The sequence below is a fragment of the Gavialis gangeticus genome, unplaced genomic scaffold (genome assembly GCF_001723915.1).
Source record: "Gavialis gangeticus isolate Ggan-Ray unplaced genomic scaffold, GavGan_comp1, whole genome shotgun sequence".
Lineage (NCBI taxonomy): Eukaryota > Metazoa > Chordata > Crocodylia > Gavialidae > Gavialis > Gavialis gangeticus.
The window spans coordinates 4,559,403-4,580,183 of NW_017729024.1; the positions used below are offsets into that span (position 1 = coordinate 4,559,403).

A 20,781-nucleotide genomic window follows, 5' to 3' on the forward strand; every position below is an offset into this window, starting at 1 on the left:
GGGGGGAGGAGGAGGAAACCCTTAAAGATTGCTAGGAAACTTTCAACTCAAAAGGTGGAAGTTTTGGAAATTTACAAACAACTGAAAAATAGGAGGTTAGAATGGAGAATCTTAAACCAACTTTGATGTAGAGTCTGTAGAGGACACTATCACTGCTGCTACAATGCCTTCTTGCCTTTGATCATCTAAATCAATGAGTCATGAAAATGATATCCTGAAACTCACAGGCCACTAGTCAGCAGCTCTTTAAAAAAAAAAATGTTGTACAACAATAAAGTAGGAACCGCAGGCCCTTCTTAATGTTAGCATTGGCCACTAATTAATTAGGATATTGAAACAAAGGCCCATTACAGAACTCCTCTTTTTTATTGTTAAGAGATTCTGTGAGCAGGCCAAACTGCATTTCAGAGACAGGTTCAAGAGATTATATTATGTTTGTTCAAATTAACAGAGGCATTTCTCTCTCTCTCTGCCTTGCTTGCTCTCTTCTCAACTTCAGGAAAAAAAAAACAGGCAAGCTCTCTTGCCAACAACTGGTGCCCCTTAGCTGGAAGCAGCTCAAGTTGTCAGGTTCCTGTCAGACTCTAGAGGCGTACCAACACTTCCCTTCCCCCACTCTTTTGCTGTTTCTAAATATGTGCACTTTGCTCAGCAGTCTTCACCATTAAACAATTCATTTTTTCCCCTCTGCCTTCTCTGGTTTAGCAAAAAGTAAAAATAGCAGAATGTGGTCGCAAAATATAAAACCAGACATTCATTTCCTGTACCTCTGTGCCTCATTCTTTCACCTCCTTGTCCATAGGATTTGGCTACCAAATAGGTCTTAATCTGTAAACAAATGATTTGCTCTACAATTAAACCATTCATTTCTTTTTTCTTTCTGTAGCTGCCTGGCTGCTGTCCAACGTGGAGGCTCATAGGTTCTTCTATTATTTAGTGCTCATGATGGTTAAAAGGTAATAAGCTCATTTAGAGTTTATAAAACTATAAGCCATCAACAAAAGCATTTAATGCTTCTCAGAGGCACCCTGGCTTTTGCTTGCAAAATTAATAATGTGTGTGTGTTGTGTTTTTTTATGTACTGGCCCTCGTTAAAACACTTTGGATGTCTTAAAGTCAGCTATTGTAAGCTGCAAATACATGCATTCCACTTAAATTTTAATTGTCTATGCATTCTCTTTTTAACTAAGAAGTCATAGCAACTGCAATTCACCCTGGTTACTGAATTCAAACTCAATAGCTTTGATGTTTTATGGGGGGGGAAATGTCGCTGGAGCATTTACCAACGCATATGAAGGTAGTGCATGTCTTAGAAAGCTACAGGCACACTAGGTCTCCAAACTTCATATCCCATAATCTTATTTCATCACCCAAGAAAAGCAGAAATGTCAAGGTCATCTTCTTGGTCTTTTTCAGTCCTGTGTGTTGCTGACTGAAAATAAGTTCTAAAGATTCTGCATGAACCCAAAGATGCTCTCTGTGTTTGTGTGTGCATGCATGTGCATGTCCGTGAGTGCATAGATGCATAGATACATGCACAGATAAAGGAACTTATAGAAAAGATATGGGACTAATATGCTACCACATTGATATATGATAGGTGATGATTTTTTTATTTTATTTTTGGGTCTATAAATAAAAGACGTATTGATAGTGTACCTAAAGCTAAGTTTGCAGGTGCAAATCTCATTTAGAAATGACAGGTACTTAGCAATATCAAGTTAAGCAATTTATTTTCAATGAAATTCTGCAAGCCTATTTAAAGCCTATTACGGCTGCTGACATCAATCTGCCAAGCTGCAGAGTGCTAAGATCTAGGAAAGATTTGCACCTATAAATTTAGCTACTGGTACTGGTTAAATACACAGCATTTCTCCATATATGCTACTAGAGACATAATACAGTCCAGTAGAAATGTTAGTTTTCCCTAAACAAGGATTATAATAGTTCAATGCTTTCCCCAGTGTCACATGAATTAGGGTCTGATTCAGCAAGACTGTATTCAATGCAGTATCTTTTAATTACAGCATCCCCTACAAACTAGTACAGCCATCATGAATGGAGTCCTGAAGACCATGAGGACTGCTTCCACAGGTTAAGGTTTTGCAGAAGTACATCCTAAGATATATAAAAGGGATACACAAGAGTGTGCATGTGCACACACAATTTAATTAGCCCAATTTATTATCATGCTGCCAAGACCAGGAAATAAGACGACTCCAAGACTCCCCCCACCAATCATATAATTACATTTAGAGTTGTAGATTTTTTTGGCAGGCAGAAGAAGGGCTGTTAATAAACAATGGATTTATCTTAAGCAGTATCTTAAATCAGACTTAAAGGGTTAGTATAGTATTAATGCCAACAGAATACAATTTGTTGGATACTGAATTGGCAGAATGATTATAAAGGAACAACAGTATGGTTAAAACTAAATATACAATTTCTCCATATGCAACAAATTTTAAAGCATTTTTGAAAGCTAGAAAGGTTTTTTTTAACATATATAACCAAAGACATTTAATTCTATGCTAAATATTAGAGTTTGAGGAAAACAGTAAACCTTTGGAGTAATTCGACAACAGTTGGCAACTTTTCCTCCGAAAGTAAATCCAAGGGCTCAAAAAATAAATATTCAAGAGCATTAATTTGTTTCTAGATGTATGCGTGCAAGTAAAACAGCAGTCATAATGTGGAAATTTCAGTCACATTTTGCAACTAATTGGAAGCAGATTAGAATTCTCCCTCAGGGGAACATTGTCAAACTAGAAGCTGGAGCAAATGAAGAAAGAGGTGAAAGCATCGTGAAGAGCTGACAGATTTACAGTGCTCAAGGCAATAAACGGGTACTAGATGAAAATGAATGTGCTTCACTGTACTGCATGCAGTTCTTTCAGTCATATCTCAGTAATAACAGCATATAGCTATGGAACTATTATTTTCAGTGGGGTGGTGGAGAAGGGAAATGCAAGTGTAAAGCAACTATTCACACTACTTGTAAAAATCATAAATTGAATTGTATTACAGGAATACTCCCAGTATTAAAATAGAACCCTATTCTTTAATCTGTACTCCTGTTGAGTACTTATTCAGGGTGTATTATCTTAGGGACTACTAAAGTAAGCAACACCTACTTAGCATGAGTAAGAGTGTGAGACTCCCCATGAACAAGAACAGAAAGAAATAAAAGACTCAAAATCAACTACCATCACCCCCCCCCCCCCAAGAAACACTAGTAATGACGAGATAACCTGAAAACAAAGAAATAAGGAGCCACAAGTCAATAAAAGAAAACAGAATCTTTTCAAAAAGGGGAATAATAGGAACCACTGGAGCAGAATAAAGAGAGGAAAATAAATTGTAGGGGACGAGATAGACATGGTGTAATGCAAACAGCTACATGACTTGCTTTCTACTTCAGTGTCTGGCATCTGCTGCAGAATCCTGGGAAAGACTGGTGAAGGATTTGGACAAGGAGTGCAAATGTATACAACCGTCCATGTCTCACCTGGTATATTTTTAAAACAGTAGCATATTTGAATTGTTAACACAATAAGTAACTGGTCTAGTTCCATCAAATTACACCTTGATACCAGCTGAAAATTGGAGAATGAGAATTTACCTTTTTTTTCATTCATTTGGGATTTGAAAACAATATTGCAGCATGATCAGATCACAACAGAAATTAGGTATTTTCCCTTAAAGTCCACAACTCAGCATAATTTGACCTTAATATGTATGCCACACTACATTCAACATAGGGAAGGAATTAATGTAAATAAACACATCAAATCTGTTCAATATATAAAACAGACTTATGGTATATCTTCCATGATCCTTAGAGGGGGGATAAAAGCCAACCAAATAAACAATGTCTTAGACATTTGGCCTATCTTACCTAACATTTCTAACACCATTACTGAATCATCAAGACCATTACTGAATTTTCAACTAAAATTTCTTGTGTGTGTTTACTTCCATGTTTACACTTTGCTGCAGACAGAGATCTAATTTCATCTCCATCTCCCAAAAAAAAAGAACTGGCAATAAAAAAAAAGCCAGAAACACACAACTACTACTATTGCTCTACAGTTATAAGCCTATAATAAAGCCCATATTTGATAGTATTATCCATGTTCTGTGGCGAACCACACGCAAATAAACAGTTCTCCACGAAGAATGAAAACCCAAAGACCAAGCCTTCCAATTCAAACAATATTATTCTTTTAACATGAGCCATCCACAAAAATCAGCCAAGAAGGTGACAGGAAATCCAAAAATAATTTGGTCTGGCCCTGTACTCTATGTGAAAGGAGGATACAAGTTGCATTTCATTCTTCCTAATGGTTGAGGTGGAAGAAAAAAACCAAAACCTATAAAAGCTAAGTTTATTTAACAACTACTTATAGTAGTACTGCTCAGACAAGAGTCAGAACATTTCTTCTAGTATAGGTCAGTATAAATATTATTGAAGGTGTTTTTTGAGTGGGGTGAGCTTGTGGCTAGAAAATAAGTTCAGCAAAACCTCCGAATTAAGTCAATGGCAAATGTGAAAGACTAACAGTGTACAAAATTAAACTGCATAGTGCAAGCAACTAAACACAGCAGATGTGCCTCAAGCTCTCTCAGAAAACTGAGCTTAAACTTGGGAGTTTTCTTTAATCAAAAGGATGAAAGAAGGTAACTTCTAGGAGTTTACAAAAGTGTGACCAATTGATGCTTAGTCTTCTGTTGCTAATTGAAGCACAAGAAAGAGCCAGTTTCTGAGGACAAACTACAAACATATACTTTTTATATTCCACTGCCACATGATAAAAACCAGAATCAAGCTGACTGGTAGAAAGCTGACTGGCAACCATAGACCAAGCTATTATTTCAAACTATCATGGGAAGGCAATAAAATTGCTACCAGGTCTCCTCAAGTTACCCTTCAATAAAAAAGAAGCCATCAGGGAAATAAGAGGAAAAGAAAACACATCAAAACCTATAAAGTTCCTTTAAGTAAAATTATACTTCAGTGGCACAATGCCATCTGCTTCCTGGTTAACATGATAAGACACTTCCACAGTCTGAATATCAGCTTTTAAAAACTACCAAGCAAAATAGAAAATGTAATCAATATATTTTCATTTAGACTTTGAACTGTAAAAGCTGCATTCACATGGCATTACTGGAATATGCTTAAATGTCCCTGTGGGCAAATTTTTCTAACACTGCTAGTTGACAATGAAGATTCCCAAGAGGCAAAACGCACACTGCTCAAGCTGGGATAGGCCTGGTGAATAATATTCAGGCTCAACTGACATAAAAATGAGAAAAAAGACAAACTAGATTCAGTAATAATTTAAATCTTTTCAGTAATTATTTTTTTCCTGCAACTCAACTAGCCACAGCTAAGCACTACTTATCAAAATTATTTTTTATTTTCAATTTACTAAGAAAAAGAACTTCAAGTATAAGTAGACATTAGCATTGTTTTGAATAGTCTTTGAAGACACACTACAGATGAAAAGACTGGAAATGTGACATCGTTTTTTCAGGTCTAGTAACATTGCTTACATAAAGAAGAAGGGATGCTTATATGATTAAATTTCTCACACTGCAATTTTCTTTTTAATTCACCATGTGGACTCAGGATTTTAGCAGTTATAAAGGCCTCAGACAATGCGGGGGGGGGCACTATGGATGAAGCTCAAAACTCTTATCTAAACAGAAGTCCATCATAATTCAACACGTGTCCCTAATTTAAGTGATCTACTTCCAAAGCTAGTTTTAAGCAAACTTCAACAGCAATATAATACATATGTGTGTATATACAGATATGTATACAAATACACATTCCTACACCCTTGAATTTTCTATCTTGCTTTCCCTCTCAAAAAAATGCAAGCAACTTGATTATCACTGAAGCTACCCTCAAAACTTTTACATTCTTTCATTGAAATGTAAGAATTTGTTCCAATTGCCAAGACTGTTTGGTCTGAATTAAAGAGAATCTGCAACAGACAGTGATTAGTGATGCCTCAGCTATGGTACTGCTCAGGCTTCACTATTTACCCAAATGGCAAATCATTTGGTGTTTTTGGTTGTAGCCTATGTCCTTAGACCAATATGGCTACAACCAAAAACACAGCAATGTGGAAGGTATCGAATTTTGCCATTTGAAATGGAAACTTCACAGCATGAAGAAATACTCAATTAGTCTAATAAAAGATATTATATCTACTCAAAGAACCTTGCCAATTCATTTGGTTGCACTCACCTGCTGATCTTTTTATGGGTTTGACTGAAGAATACATGTGATCTAAAGAAAGGTTTTTAATTCTAAACCAGCTTCAAAAGGGTGCAACTACATGTGCAATTAGCGTGACATGATAAACTTTGGCACAATTCACACTGGAGCCAGCTACTCCTGGGCAGTGTCTGCACATGTGCCTGGGACCACAGCAGATGGAGGAGGGGATCAACCTTGGGCTCCAGGTGGCGGCACTGGGCAGCGGAGGGGCTGACTGGGGCACAAGGGTGCTACAAGTAAGGTGAATTAAACAGCAGGCAGCCCCTGCAGTTTAGCACCCTCATGCCTCATCCAGCCCCTGACACCATCTACACATGTGCTGCAGCGGGTGTAAATTACTCCACCATAGTATAGTACTGTCCCCAATGGTACTATCTTATGGTGGAGTTAATTAATTCACTGCAGTCTAATACCGGCACACATGTAGATGGTGACACTTTACTGTGGAGCTAATTAGCAGTAAAGTACATGTGTAGACGCACCCAAAATGACTTAAGTTTATGTGGTGTGAATACACAAAGAAAACATGTATTAACTACACTATTTCAAGTGTAGTTTTCAAAAAAGGGATGAAAAAGTATAAATTAATGAATTCTAACCAGTTGTTTGCATTGTGTATCTATATAATTGCCTGTGAGTAATAAAGAGGGAACAATCATGAGTTTGCAATCCTTACTTACAAAGAGACATTATGCACAGATGGGGCGGGGAAGATAACCGCTGTTTCTAAATTATACTTATTAGTAAAAGCCTTATATTGTAAATATAACAATGATAACCTCAGATTCTGCAATATATGGATTCAGATCTTCAGCTGGTACAAGTGAATTAATAAAGCTGCTGCTTATTGACAAGATGAGGATGTAGCCTGCTATTTCTATTTTAAGAAACAATGCACAATTAAGAATCTGGATAATCACATCAACCTTTCATGAAGATATATAATGACATGCTGAAGATTCTGGCTATCATAACTGTATGTTATGACATTATATAAGTATAGTGGAAAACATGCTTTGTGCTTAATGGATTAAGCACAGAATTACCCAACACACCATCTGATAAGTCTCTACAAGCTGTGATTTAACAGAAATTATCCTTGCTAAAGAGCAAGAGAGACCCTGAATTTACTAAAACATAAATTCAACTGGCTACCATGGAACAGATAGGAAAGACTGAACTTTGCGTGTATTTGAAGCTGCGTGAGACTGTGAAACTCTGTAACGTAGATAAAATCAGTTATCTATACCAGGAGTCAAGAACCTTATGGCCTCTGGATCCAACCCATGAAGCCACTTGATTTGGCCCATGGAAGTGGGGCTTCAGCAGCATGCTGGCTGCACGCACCTATAATCGGCCTATGTAACTGTGGAATGGGTCTAGTCCGTATGTCTATGGAGTGTGTCTACAGAGGCATACCCTCACCCCTGCACTTCACTTCATTCAAATGAACTGTGCATCCAGAAGTGAACCTCCGTCAAATGAACGGGAGAATAGGGATTATAACTGATAAACCCTTTTATAGAGCAAGCTCAGTAACAGTACAGGTACCATTAATACACTGCATGCAAACTGAGTTAAAACATTATGGCTTGAGCTGTAAAGGATATACATGCATGGTAGATCTCACAACTGTTTATACAGTAGGCATCTCCTTTGGGACAGTCAAGGTCTAATGCAGTGGTTCTCAACCTTTTTAGACTCAAGGAACTCTCAGAAAGATGCCAGTTCCCAAATTTCACTTGTTTGGGAGTTTTTTTGCCTACAGAAACGTAACAGACCAATTCATCTGTTGCAAAGAACTCAGAAAGACCACAACTGACTAGAAGGGCATCCTTGAAAGGACTGAAAGGCACTCCAGGGTGTCATGGCAGTCTGGCTGTGAATCACGGGTCTAATGTTGTATGTGGCCCCAGTCTTCTAACTACTTCTTCCCTGAAAATTTTCAGTCTTTATTTCATGGATTTTATTTCCTACAAACTATTCATACATGTAGTCCCTACCCATGCAGGTAGCCAACAACCGGTGCCTAGTAGCTCACAACTGAATTGAATTCTTTGACTAACTGCATAGCAATTGAAGTCAATATAGTATATGTAGCTGCTGCAAGACCTGGCAACTTGCAGCAAAACCATTTTTTGGTTTACAAAGCCTCAACCAAGTTATAAGTGTACAGGAAATGTGTTAAGACTCGTACAGCCCATTGCACTCTTTGGTATGGAACACAGCTGTTTTCTCACTGGAAGTGCTAAGCAAAAGGACTTCTCTTACGGATAACGCAGAAGCAGACCTGCGTAAGTATCCCTGCCTCCCACCAGACCCATAGTTTTGTAAGGCGGACTCTTATGTTCCCTCGCTCTCTTCTGCTAGTAACGTGCAGGCCCGTCCTTACACAGAAAAATATACCTTCTCCCAAGGGTAAAAGTGTACTTCTTGAACAAAGCTTGGGATAAATCCCACTCCTACTGAAATCAATGGGATTATCTGCACGAACAATACAAGAAGCATTTGGCTTTGTATCCACTTTTACAAATGCAAATCACAAGAACAACACAGCCGAAATGCAGGGGAATATCATGCTTAACATCCAAAAGACATGTTCAATTAATGGAAAGCAGACCAGAGATTCTCAGTAAATGTCAATCTCACCCATCCTAGGGCTGACACATTTTTAAAACCCAGATCACACATTTCTTAACAAAACCCACAGTAGTTCTCCCATGCAAAGAATCTAGGCGTTTCAGATTTATGATTTAAGTCCTTGTTGATAAAATAGCTTTCCAATTATCATGGCCCTCATAGGAAACGCAGGAATGCATTATGTGTTAATGATCACAACCAGGGGTCCATGCTTTACTCTTTTGTCAGAACTATAGCAGATCCTCCCCGCAGCTTCACCATTAACATGTCTGTTTCCTGTCAGCCCACTCAGAGATAATGTCATTTATCTCAGGGCGGCACAAGACCAGTCATTAGCTTCAATAAAAGACCTCAAACAAAGGCCGGATGATGTTGTTTTATCCAGGGCTCATAGTCTGCAGCCAAGAATCTTGTTGCCTAACAGTTCAGAATTTAAAGATATCTTTAAAACAATAATTTTCCAGCTATCAACATTCCTAGGCCACTTCTTTGAACAGCAGAAAAGTCTCTGCATGGAAATTTTTAGTCAATGGTTTTATCATGTACAATTAGATAACTGATAAGAGCTTACTAAAGTTATGCTTTGAGAGTCTTTCCCCCTCTTGCCTCTGGGGGAAAATTTGACAGAATAATTCAGATCCTAGCTAAATAGTAAGATCTTTGAAGAACTGACCCTCATTGCGTTTGCCTCCAGGAGCTGATTCACTATTATAAATTCCTCAATGACTGAGCTTCTGGAAATGTCTTTAAATAAAAATGGAACTGGTTAAATATATGTATGAACATGTGTTTTCACAGTCTTGCTCATATTATTGCAATTCAGAAAGTTTCTATAAAGTGCCAGGTGAACTTCTTAAATAATAAAAAAGCAAGAGTCAAAATATGAGCAAGCTATTTGATTCCTATTTTATGTTGAAAACTAGGAACAGATGGTACTTTCTATGTTACTTCAATCTGGTTATTGAACACCTCTGTGGTTACGGGACATTTTTGCTTAGTGCTTTTAACATACATTTCATTTATTGGACTATAAAATGCTCCTTTGGCAAAATAAGTCTTTATATAACTCTAATTAAAACAATCTTGCAGCAAAGCAGTTTAACATGAAGAACATGCTTAACCCCATGACATCTGGACAATCAATCCTTCCCTTTTTACTGGGTATTTATGAAGTTATTAAAATTGTAAAATTACTGATGTCCTAAGTGAAATATATTTTCCAGTAGTTTAGAATAACCTTGTCGCCTTCAGTATTTTGTTTTATAAATGTTGTAGATTAACTTCTATTGTGCCCCTGCAACTTTTGCCTTGCACAGGAGTTCAATAGAAGATCTGGTCATACGTATTCTTAGAGGTCAGTAGGTTCATGCAGAAAGCTTTCCCCAGCCAAAGGGCAACACCTCTTCACCCAGCTCAAAAAGCACTGTCACACTACTAGACATCGCTACAGAACATTAAGAACCTTGAGCTGTGCTTATTGTTAGACATCCATAGTTATCAATGTTTTTAACAGCTAAATCCCTTATGTAGCTTTCAAAACAGTTTGCTGTCAAACAACAATAGACTTTGTCCTTTAATTACAGCAAGTGACCTTTTTGCCCTTTTATTTCACAGTGAATAAACTACACCCAAGAAGCAGAGTTTGCAGGGGACAAAATACATGAAAAGCATATCTCCATAAACTCATTAATCAAAACACGTTCTTAAATGATTTACACCCACTGGTAAACTGTGCACAGAATTCCCTAATGAAGTTAAAAAAAATGATACAAGGAGAGAAGAATAAAATTAATGATACCAGTCACATGTGGGTTAATTTACCGAAGACAACTTTGTGATGTGAAATGCAGCCTTAATGAAAAGCAATAAAATAGTACAGGAAAGGTATATTCCATCCTGGAAGACTACCAGACTGATTAATTTTAAGGATGCAAAGCAACCAGAGTTTACAGCCATATCTGTAGCCTTATACTTTATGTACTTCTATTATTTTTCTCCCTTACACAGAACGTTTCATATCCCATGTTTTATGGCAAAACTGTTCCCCTTTCACCCCCGAAGTCCCCCCACCCCAGCCTTCCATTCTGAACAACATCTTCTATATAATATTACTGGCAGAAATCTGAACCTCTCTCAATGCAAATGCAGTTAAAATAATTATAAAGTCAAAATTAACACAAATGAAGAGTTCATGCCGGCAAATATTTACTGAGTAACTGCTTCCAAAAAGGAAAAGAAAAGAAGAAGAAAAGGGAAGTGGGAATAGGGAATAAAGAAAGGGAACAGGTTTTAACACCAAAGATTGTCCAAGTGGTTAGTTTACCTGTCAGAGCTATTTATTCAGACATGTCACTGGAGGCTTAACCACACAATGGGCTGCTCAAATATAGCTCAAACATCTTAGAATTATAGCATACTTTGACTTTATCCACATATCAGGGGAGTGGCGACTTTTACAACATACTTGTGGTTTCTGCATAAAAGAGCCAGCAGAACACAGTCATTGATTTAATTAGGCTTCATGAGATGCAATTTATCATGTTTTACATGACTTTCTGCAGCAAGGAAACAGAATAAATAGACCAGAAATAGACATTCAAGCATGCTGTGAAAATTAAACAGTGACTGCAACTCTTGGGAATCGGCTCCAAACTCTGTAAACAAAAGTCATCAAATGTCCCAAACTACCACATACACAAAGAAAGTCAGGTTTTAAATTTTAGACTTTAACCAACTTACACCTGATAAGGCCAAAGTCAAATGTATAAGACAACCCATTTGTGAGCACTACGAGAGTTAGCAAGTAAACACCCAGGCTGTAAAATTATATATTAATTTACAGTCAGAAAGTGTTTTTTGCAAAACATATCTCAGTACTTGTGTGTGCATAGCCCAAATTAAAACTGATTTAATCTTAAATCCCTGCAAACAGTCTCTTATTAGCAAATCCTTTTTAAAAAACCTGAAGTTTCTTTGAAAGCATAGCCTGGATTTAAAGTTACGAGTTCTTCCATTTTCAAATGCCAAGTGTGCAGCTCTCTTTAAATAAACTGCTCTGGGGAGGGAAACGCTAAAGGAAACATTAAGCCAAAACACCAATGTGATAGACAATGGGAAGCACTGCTGGACTCATAAGGTGCTAAGCCTATATTAAAGTCACAGTGTGCCAATACTAGTTTCTGGAAATGCAAGCGCCAAGACTTCTATAAAGACAACAGCTAAAAAAATATAGTGTCCTAGGCTCCAAACTACTCAAAACATGTTTGTTCTTAATTATGCATTATCCTATTTACATTACACTGATTTAAGATTACTTGCATGTATGTGAACGCATTCTTCATACAATTTCCTATGTGACTAGTGAGTGAAAAGGACACAAAAACTAGAGAAACCACACCACTCTAATCTCTGTTGCCATGACAGCAGCCTTTGAGATACTGAAATGTTCAGATTGCCAGCTAAACAAAATTGTTGAATGTGAACATTTGGCTGAAAGATTAAAAGGCTAAGGGGGTTGCAAAAGGCCAGTACCTCCCACATTCCAGGCAGCCACTGAATCCAATCAAATGGCTCTGACTCTTTAACCACAACCATTGTGAAGACTGGATTAGGGCAATTTATCTAGATAGTTAAAGCAGATTAGAGGACTGCAATTTGAAGACTACTGGCAACAGAAGTAAATGCCTACTGTACTAAGTTAATAAAAAGACCATGGGATTTCAGAACACCTTTCAGAGTGAACAGAAGAACTTTAATATATCACAGTGTAAACTTACACCTATTAAAGTAGCCTAGTTCTTTCCGTGTGTTTAGGGAAGCTTATTCAAATTCACCTGTAGTCTACAGGCTGCAGACATACTCATTTTAAAAGGTGAAAAATACAGAAAATCTTAAATTAATATTTGCCCCTCTCATATGACTTTTGCACCCATCCTGTAAGTGTTGGTAACCCAAGAGTTTATTGAAGTGTCATACAATCAATCAATAAAAAACCCAGCTCATAATGTGTTATTCCCAGGAACTTCAAGCCTATGGAGTCATGCAAACAACAGTACACTTCACGCTAGCCAGAAAGTTTTCATGTAACTTAGAATTCAGTCAGAGGAGTTGTAAATGAAGCTCATTTAAGAACAATTCTGGACAACCAGGTCACAAGCTAACAACCTTAAGTGGTATGAGTTTGTTTTGTTTTGCTTTTCAGTGGTAGGTTGTCTCTGTTTAGGACAACCTGTAGAATTCATTTGACTCTTAATTAAGGCCAACAATAGTCTCCTAGATCCCAGAGAAGAAACCTTCTGCCCTCGGGACAGAAGTATTGCTGCTGACACCAGAACCTGCCTGAATGAGCAGTAACAATAGCCAAGAGAAACCAGCTCTCCCCCCACCATTCCTTAACAATACCAGGCCATTTATTCTTACAGAAGGCATCCTTCATACATTAATAGAAAGAAAGAACCCACACACCACTTGATTTCTCTCCTACATTTCATCCACTTAACAAGCAAGTTCACTTCCAAAAACCCACAGGCCTCAGATGAAAAAGACTGCCAGACAGGAGACAAATTAGTTCTCCACATTTTGAGAGAAAAATATTTGGTATGTATTTCACATATATATGGTGCACTCCTCTCCTCCAGCCTCTTTCCCCCCACCCAGACCCCCTAGAAAATTAGGAGCATGGCAGGTCTTCTAACTCAGTCCTCCCCATCCATTCTCCACACCAGTTTTTTTAGGGACTTCTGGCTGTTGTGCACACACAGGAGCCCCCAGTACAGTAAACACCCCTGTGCTAGAGGAGTGGAAGCCAAGTATCTGCTGATGCATCTCTCCTCCCTTCCACAATCAAGGAAGAGCTGGAGAGAAGTGATGTGAATTTCCTCTGCTTTGGGAACACAAGCCTCCCCTTCTAACACAGCGGTAAAACAGAAAACTCCCAGACCTAGCTAAATCTGAAGCTTCCCCCGACAACACACACACACACACACACCCCCCTAGCTAAGCTGAAGCTCCCACCAACACACACATGCAAATCCCAGACCTAGCTAAGCCTGAAGCTTCCCCAACATGCCCCTACCCAAGTTTGAAGCTCCCTGCAACACACACACCTCAGACCCATCTAAATCTGAAGCTCCCCCAACACCCCCTCCGATCCATCTAAATCTGAAGCTCTCCCCAAAACACCACCCCCCAGACCCATCTAAGTCTGAAGCTCCCCCAACACACACACACCCGCTCCAGTCTGCCAACATGTGCTGGAAGGCAACGTTAAGCTGTGAACAGGACCACTTGGAACATTTCCTTTGCTCCTTTAAAATAGAAGAGGGGACCAGACACAACACAGCACAGACAAGTTTTGCCACATTTGGGGATGGGGAGAGAAATTAAAGATACAGGGGAGCCCCCCTTCCTCTAGAGAGACCCAACACAAATACATGGCAGAAGTGACACTGAGAGCCGGGCACACAGCTGGGGGATGCTTCTAATAGACACAGGGAGACACAGAGAAGTGAGGGTGGGTGAATGGGGGGGAAGAAGAGCTTGTCCTACCTTTTCTGTTTTCAATTTCTTGATTCGCCTGTGGCTCTCCTCCTCCTCCTCTTCCTTCTTTACCAAAATAGAGTTTCCCATTAACCCTGAATCCGGGGAGCTTTTGCTCACCTCCCCCACCGTGGAGGAGGCGCAGTGGAAGGGGCTGCTGCTCCCACCACCGCCTCCCTTGGCCCCGAAGCCATAGAGGTGCCCGGGGGGAGCTTGGCTGCTGCCCCCCCCCACGCCGTTGGGGTGGCCCTGCTGCAGGTCATGCTGCTTGTCCTTCCTGGATTTCCCCGCATCCTTATCCCGCTTGGAGCCTCTGCTGCCCTGGTTTTTACCTGGTTTCTCCTCTTTGTTTTTCCCGCAAGAGGCAATAGTGTTGTTGTTGCTGGTGGTGTTATTATTGCCATTTGGGTTGCTGCTCACACTTTGACCCAGTGCTGAATTCATGCCAGTTGCCTCTCCAGGGCGCCCTTGGACTTCCTGCCTCTTGCCAGCACTGCTGATCTCAGGAATCCCATACAAGGCAGCAGAAGGCAGAGATTTATTAGCATCCTTAGAAGTTTTACTCCTTTTCACTTTTGATTTGCTAGTCTCTTTGTGAGAGGCATTCCCCTGGGGAGCAGGGGGCTGAACAGAAGCAAATTTTAGGCCCTCGGCTAAGGCTGAGGGAGCATTAGCCCCACTGGAAGCCAGCCCCCCACAATCCTTGGAGCTGGCGTTGCTGCTGCTGCTGCTGGTGGTGGTGGAATTATTCATCTCAAATTTCTGTCTGTCCTTCTCCAGATCCGCGTCCAAATCGATGATTAAATTCCCAACCCCGATTTCCCAATCATCGCCACTGTCATAAGTATCAACCGCGTTTGGATCCACACCTTTTCCTGCAGTGGAAGTGTTCACTGACATCCTGAAGATGAGATCTCTAGAATAAAAATCCGATGAACTTTCCTTTGGAGATGAGGGGACATTCGTTTATCTCCGTTGGGCTTTTTTTTTTTTGTTTTTTGTTTGATTATTATTTACCTCTTCTGGTCTTCCTACCCCAGGTTTATACCCTGCAGTCCAGGTCCACCTTTTTCCTGTGAGGAGGGGAAAAGTCGAATATTTCTTGTCTGGGTGTTACCAGAATATAATACGATTAATACAGGGGGGGAGGGAGGGGGCAAAGTAAGGGGAGCGAGATCATTCAATATTTCCAGGGTATTTATTTTTTTTAAGTTTGTTAAACTGGAGGCTGTGATGCTTCTATATGGAGCATCTTGCAATTTAGTTGTATCCCAACATCCACGATTAGTCTTAAAAAGTCAGATCCAAAGAAAGAAAAGGTTGGGAGGGCACATACTTTAACTACATGATTTAAATCCACAAAGCTCAGGAAATACAGAATTAGTGCTGGAGCACATGTGAAATATACCACCCCCCTCCTGGACCACCACCTAGGCACAAAAGAGAGAAAAGGACACAGCTTCACCCTTCACTGCAATTCCATGGATTTGTGGCTTTAAAACCAGCCTCTTGAAGTTTGGTGACTTTTCTTTTACCCCAGTTTTACTTAACCTACTCTTTCACGAGGAAGACCTCTTTTTTTTCCATCGAAACAATGCAACTTCCCTTAAAAAAACAACAAAACACAACACAACAATCTAGGCTGAAAAAAGTACATTCAGTAGAAAATATTTAACTCCACAGGGTAAAAAAAAAAAAAAAGAGAGAGGACTTCTTTTAAAAATAAATGCTCAGTCTAACACTTCTAAAAAAGCAGTACTAATGTACTCTTAAGTCACACAATTGCTCAGTCTGTTAAATATAGTATTACTGACTGTACAGGAAACTGATTAAGACATACACTTTAAGTGATCTGCACCAAGGTGGCCTCAGTGACCGCAAATGAGTGTGTGTTTGACAAAGCTTAGTTAAAACGATTTTTTAAAGGGATCTATCCTTTTTTTTCCTTTTTTTTTTTTTTTTACAGTTGACTGTCGAAATAGTTATACACATAGATACATATCGCTTACCTTTAATCCTTTATCATTTTTTAATTAAGCCAGCAAATCAAAATGCTGTCCCCACTCGACTCAGCAACCATTCTGTGCCTCATTTTACTTAAAGAGTAAGTGATCGAGCAGCAGAAACCAAATAACATCTCGTTCAACACATCTCCCCCTACTTTGGCACACGGAGTCCTTTTTTTGTTGTTGCTGTTTGTTTGTTGTGTTTTTTGGTTTTGCTTTTTTTTTTCCTCCTTTCTTTAAAAAAAAAACAAAAAAAAAAACACAAAAATTGCTGTTCCTTAACAACTTTACAGGCTGGAAGAGAGATATTTCACATTCAGAACAGAAGCATCAAGCACCAGGCTCGTGTTCCTGAGCAAGCACCGATGTAAAAGAGCAAAGAGGAATCGTTCAAATGGGTTGGGTTTTTTTTTTCCCCCCAACTTCACATGCCGCCTTCAGCTCCAGGCTTCAGAGCCATCCTGATCAGTAAGTAATGATCCCAGGGAACAAACCTACAGGCGTCCGGTGGTTGCAAGACAGAATGTGCTAACATCGGGATAAATTAGTGAAAGGGAGGAAGGAAAAAAAGAAGAAAGAAAGGACTGAAAATCTGGGCTGGATTCCGCCTGTTAGTCGGGAAGTGGCAGTTTTTTCGCCCGTCCTGACAGATCTGATTTCTTGAACTAAGTTGAGGGAGAAAGAAAAGGGAAGAGAGGGAGGAGGGGAAAGGGAAAAAAAAAAAGCAAAGCTAGGAGCAGGGTGAGGAAGAGGAGGGGGGGTGGAAATCAGTGATCTGATAAAACCGGTTATCAAAACATTTGGTGGGAGTGGAGGAAGGCGAGCGTGCTTTCTAATGAGGTAAATCTCCCAAGGATATGATTTGCTTCCTTTTTTCTTCTTCTTTTAAGTAATAGTTAAAAAAAAAAAAAAAAAAGGGGGGGGGGGGGGGGAAAAGAGGGTCCCAAACTGCTGTTCAGGAAAAAAAAAAATCTGGAGCTCAGGCTAATCAGTCATGTGGTGAGTAATTAGAGTCCCAAGAGATAAAAAACACGCCCCTTTTTTCAGGACAGCTTTTTTTTTTTTTTTTTAGGTCCTTATTGTTTCAGCAAACCTTGCATCTTTTTTTGATTATTTATTTATTCCCTCCCTCTTTTTCTTTTTTTTTTTTTTGCCTTGAAGTCAGATGGTCTCGGAGCTTAGCTTAGTATTTTTAATTAGCTGGCGTTTGGAAGCTAAAAGCTGTAATGAATTGTTGATGGATTGGAAAGCAGAGAGTTGGTTTGCTAGAAATGGGAGGGGGGGGATGGGCGAGCCAGCAACAACCAACCACCTAAAAGGAGCGATTTTGTTACAGTTCAAGCCTTTCACATCACGTGAGGATCAAGGGCTCAATTGGTTGTCTTGAGAACAAAAATGGGTGACAAGCGTATCAAGAAAATACTGATCTGGTCTTTAAAAAAAAACAAAAAAAAACTTAAGGTCTATTTCTCTTTCCCCCCCCCTCCCTCCCTCCCCCTTTTTCTGCTGCTGGCACGGCTACAAGTTATGAATGTGAAACATTTCTCTCGGCTCTTTCTGAAGTTGGGAAGGACTGAAATGTGCTGAACGCGATGGCAAAGCATATGTTTCAGAGAAACACCTTATAAACCTTTCCTCGAGTTATCTGCAATTTGTCGTGGATCGGATTGGGAGGGGGGTTACTTTACAGGCTTGAATGTCTTCTTAAATAAACCTTGGAAATGAGAAACTCAAGTTGTTGGGTTTTGGGGGGGGGGCGGGAGATCCCTCCACTGTTAATAAATGAGGATCGCTATCCCCCCGTTCAGCATTGCATTAGCATGTGAGAGCAGACAATCAACCTCCAGCTCTGCTAACATTTTTTTTTTAAATGATCCTCTTAATAAGGTGCTTTTTTTTTAATGCAGACTGGTCTGGAATTGTGTCTCGTTTCTTTCTCCCCTTTTGGTTAATTTAAAACCCACCGAAAGGTGGTATGTTTTAACCCCCCCTTTCCCCCCAGTGCACCGTCAAGTATGATTTGTGTGGCCCCAGTGCTCTCTAATATCCTTCAGTCTGCTCGTGGGATTTTTTTTGTTTGTTGGTTTGTCGTTTTTTTTACCCAAATCACTACTTAAGTTAATGCACGAAAAAAAAAAAGACTCGTAACACTTCCCCATTGCATGAAAAAATAAATCCCCTCTAAGTGCTATAGACACACCACGCAACCGTACTTACGATCTGTATTGGATCGAGTTGACCTTTTCCTCCTAACTGCATTGAGTGTGTTTTTGTTGCAGCCGCTTATTTTTTTGGGGGGTGGGGGGGAAATCCCCCCCTAAATTTCTTCAACAGATTTATGTATGGAAAAAGAAAAAAATAATAATAAAAAAGAGCACCAGAGACCATGAACCTTCCTTTGTCAAGAGCCAAATAACAATAATAAAAAAAATCAAAATCTCCTTACACACATATATACACACACACACTACACACCAAGCTGCCTTTACTGCAGCAGTGAGCAGCAGAAATCAGGACTGGGGAAGGGGGAAGTGTGAAACAAGCACAGACTCTGTACCTGAAAGGGACTTTTCTTTGTTCCCAATGCCCTTTCCCTTCTGCCCAATCAGAGGCCAGCTTTTATGAAACTGGGCTCTCTGATTGGCTAACTGCGCCTCTTGGCTGCCGGAGGGGTGAGAGGGACACACACACACACACACACACACACACACACTTCAGTCTACATTGCAATCCTCAGATTCCAGTCACACGCGCGCACACACACACACACACACACACACACACACACGCTACATTGCAATCCTCAGCCTCCATTGAGTGCTTCAGCCGCCAGCCTCCTGCTGCAGCAAGATACAAATCACGTTTCCCATTTCAATTACAGCATTAGCCCATATAGCATTTGATGTAAAGCAAAACGGAAAGAAAAACCAAGCAAGGAGGGGAGCAGCCCTGACAAGACTCGCACAAATGGGAGGAAGGCTCCTTCCTTTTTAAAGAAAAAAAAATAAGAATGATTTCAAAGCACTTTTCTGAGCAAGGATGTATGCATTCCTTCCCCCCCCCCCCCGTGTCTTTCAAAGAGACCATTTAAAATCTCACTCAATGTTTCAAATGCACCCCCTTCCTCCCTTCAGTGCAAATGATAACAGCTTGCTAGGAAATCCAGAGAGAGACAGAGAGAGGCTGTTAATATACATGGGCGATTATTTTCATGTTTAGTGAAGGAGAAAAGCAAACAGTGCCTTAAGAAGGGGGCTAAAGGCAGGCTCAGTGCTGAGCACCCTGGATTCCCCTCCTCCCCCACCTCTGCTTTCAGGGACTGCAGCCTGCTCGGATTTTTTATTATTATTATTATTATTATTATGCCGTAGCTGTAATGCTTGCCCTCCCCTTGTATATTTTACTTCGTGTTCATTTCTAGAGCATGGCTTAAAAAAAGCCCAAACCCTCCATTTCATTTTTTGGTTGGTTGGGTGTGGGGGGTAACCCTTTTGTTTCCAGTTTCCTGATTGACTGCAGCAAGCACTGAACTGTGAATGCAAGCAACCATATAGCTACCACGTGAACATCCTTTCAGAAGAATTAGTAACACAAATCTTTCCTCTCAAGCTTTGTGCTGCTTCCAGAAAAAAGAAAAAAACCCCTCTTACTCAGGTCTTTTGTTTAGATTTGGGTCCCTTATGCTTCAAACCTGCAACTGAATTTAACTCTTTAAAAACTTAAGGCAGAAGACAATTTTTCCAACAATTTACTTGGTCAAAGAAAAGATACCACATTTACCCAAATAACTTTGTCTGCCTATGAGCTTAACCCAACACAGCTACAACCAACACCCCCTAAAAACTTAAGGCACAGTTCTTGCCTTTCTTAAACTGGTCCGCTTGCCAGGGGCAGCCCCTCCTCCACCCCCTTTGCCCAGAACAGATTTACTTTATTAGAAAATGTTAAAGTTCAAGTTACAAAGTTCAAGGTACTAGGAAATATGGAGGACCCAAGCAAGGGGCTACATAGGAGAGGGTGAGGATAGGGGTGGGAACATAACAAAGTTACATATCAAACATGTAGGCAACAAACGTACATGAGCATCTTTGTGAGAAATCAATGCACGATAGGACAAAAGACTGAGAATTCAGATACTGCATCTCTGCAGTCACATATGACAAAGTCCAGCATGGCAGTCACTAGATATGCGTTTTTATGTTCTGATCTGTTAGCCACTGTGGAATTTCAATGTATGCATTTTCTGGTTAACGTTACTATTCAACGTGTGTGTGTGTGTGTGTGCGTGTGTGTGTGTGTGTG

General features: G+C 39.8%; 1 protein-coding gene across 8 annotated transcripts in view; it reads right to left on the minus strand.

Moving 5' to 3' along the window:
- The window catches only part of ZNF608 (zinc finger protein 608), a 115,538-nt gene extending 96,591 nt beyond the window's left edge, over positions 1-18,947 (minus strand). For 2 of the 8 annotated variants that reach the window (XM_019516832.1, XM_019516834.1), the window contains exons 1-2: positions 16,483-17,353; positions 14,483-15,546 (exon numbers count right to left, since the gene is read on the minus strand). In XM_019516832.1, the coding sequence (XP_019372377.1) occupies positions 14,483-15,373 (891 nt within the window). In that variant the 5' untranslated portion in view covers positions 15,374-15,546; positions 16,483-17,353. Of the gene's footprint in view, positions 1-14,482; positions 15,547-16,482; positions 17,356-18,696 lie in introns of those variants that run through there. The other 6 variants (XM_019516833.1, XM_019516835.1, XM_019516837.1 and 3 more) reach the window with 6 other exon arrangements.
- Positions 18,948-20,781: the final 1,834 nt, after the last annotated feature.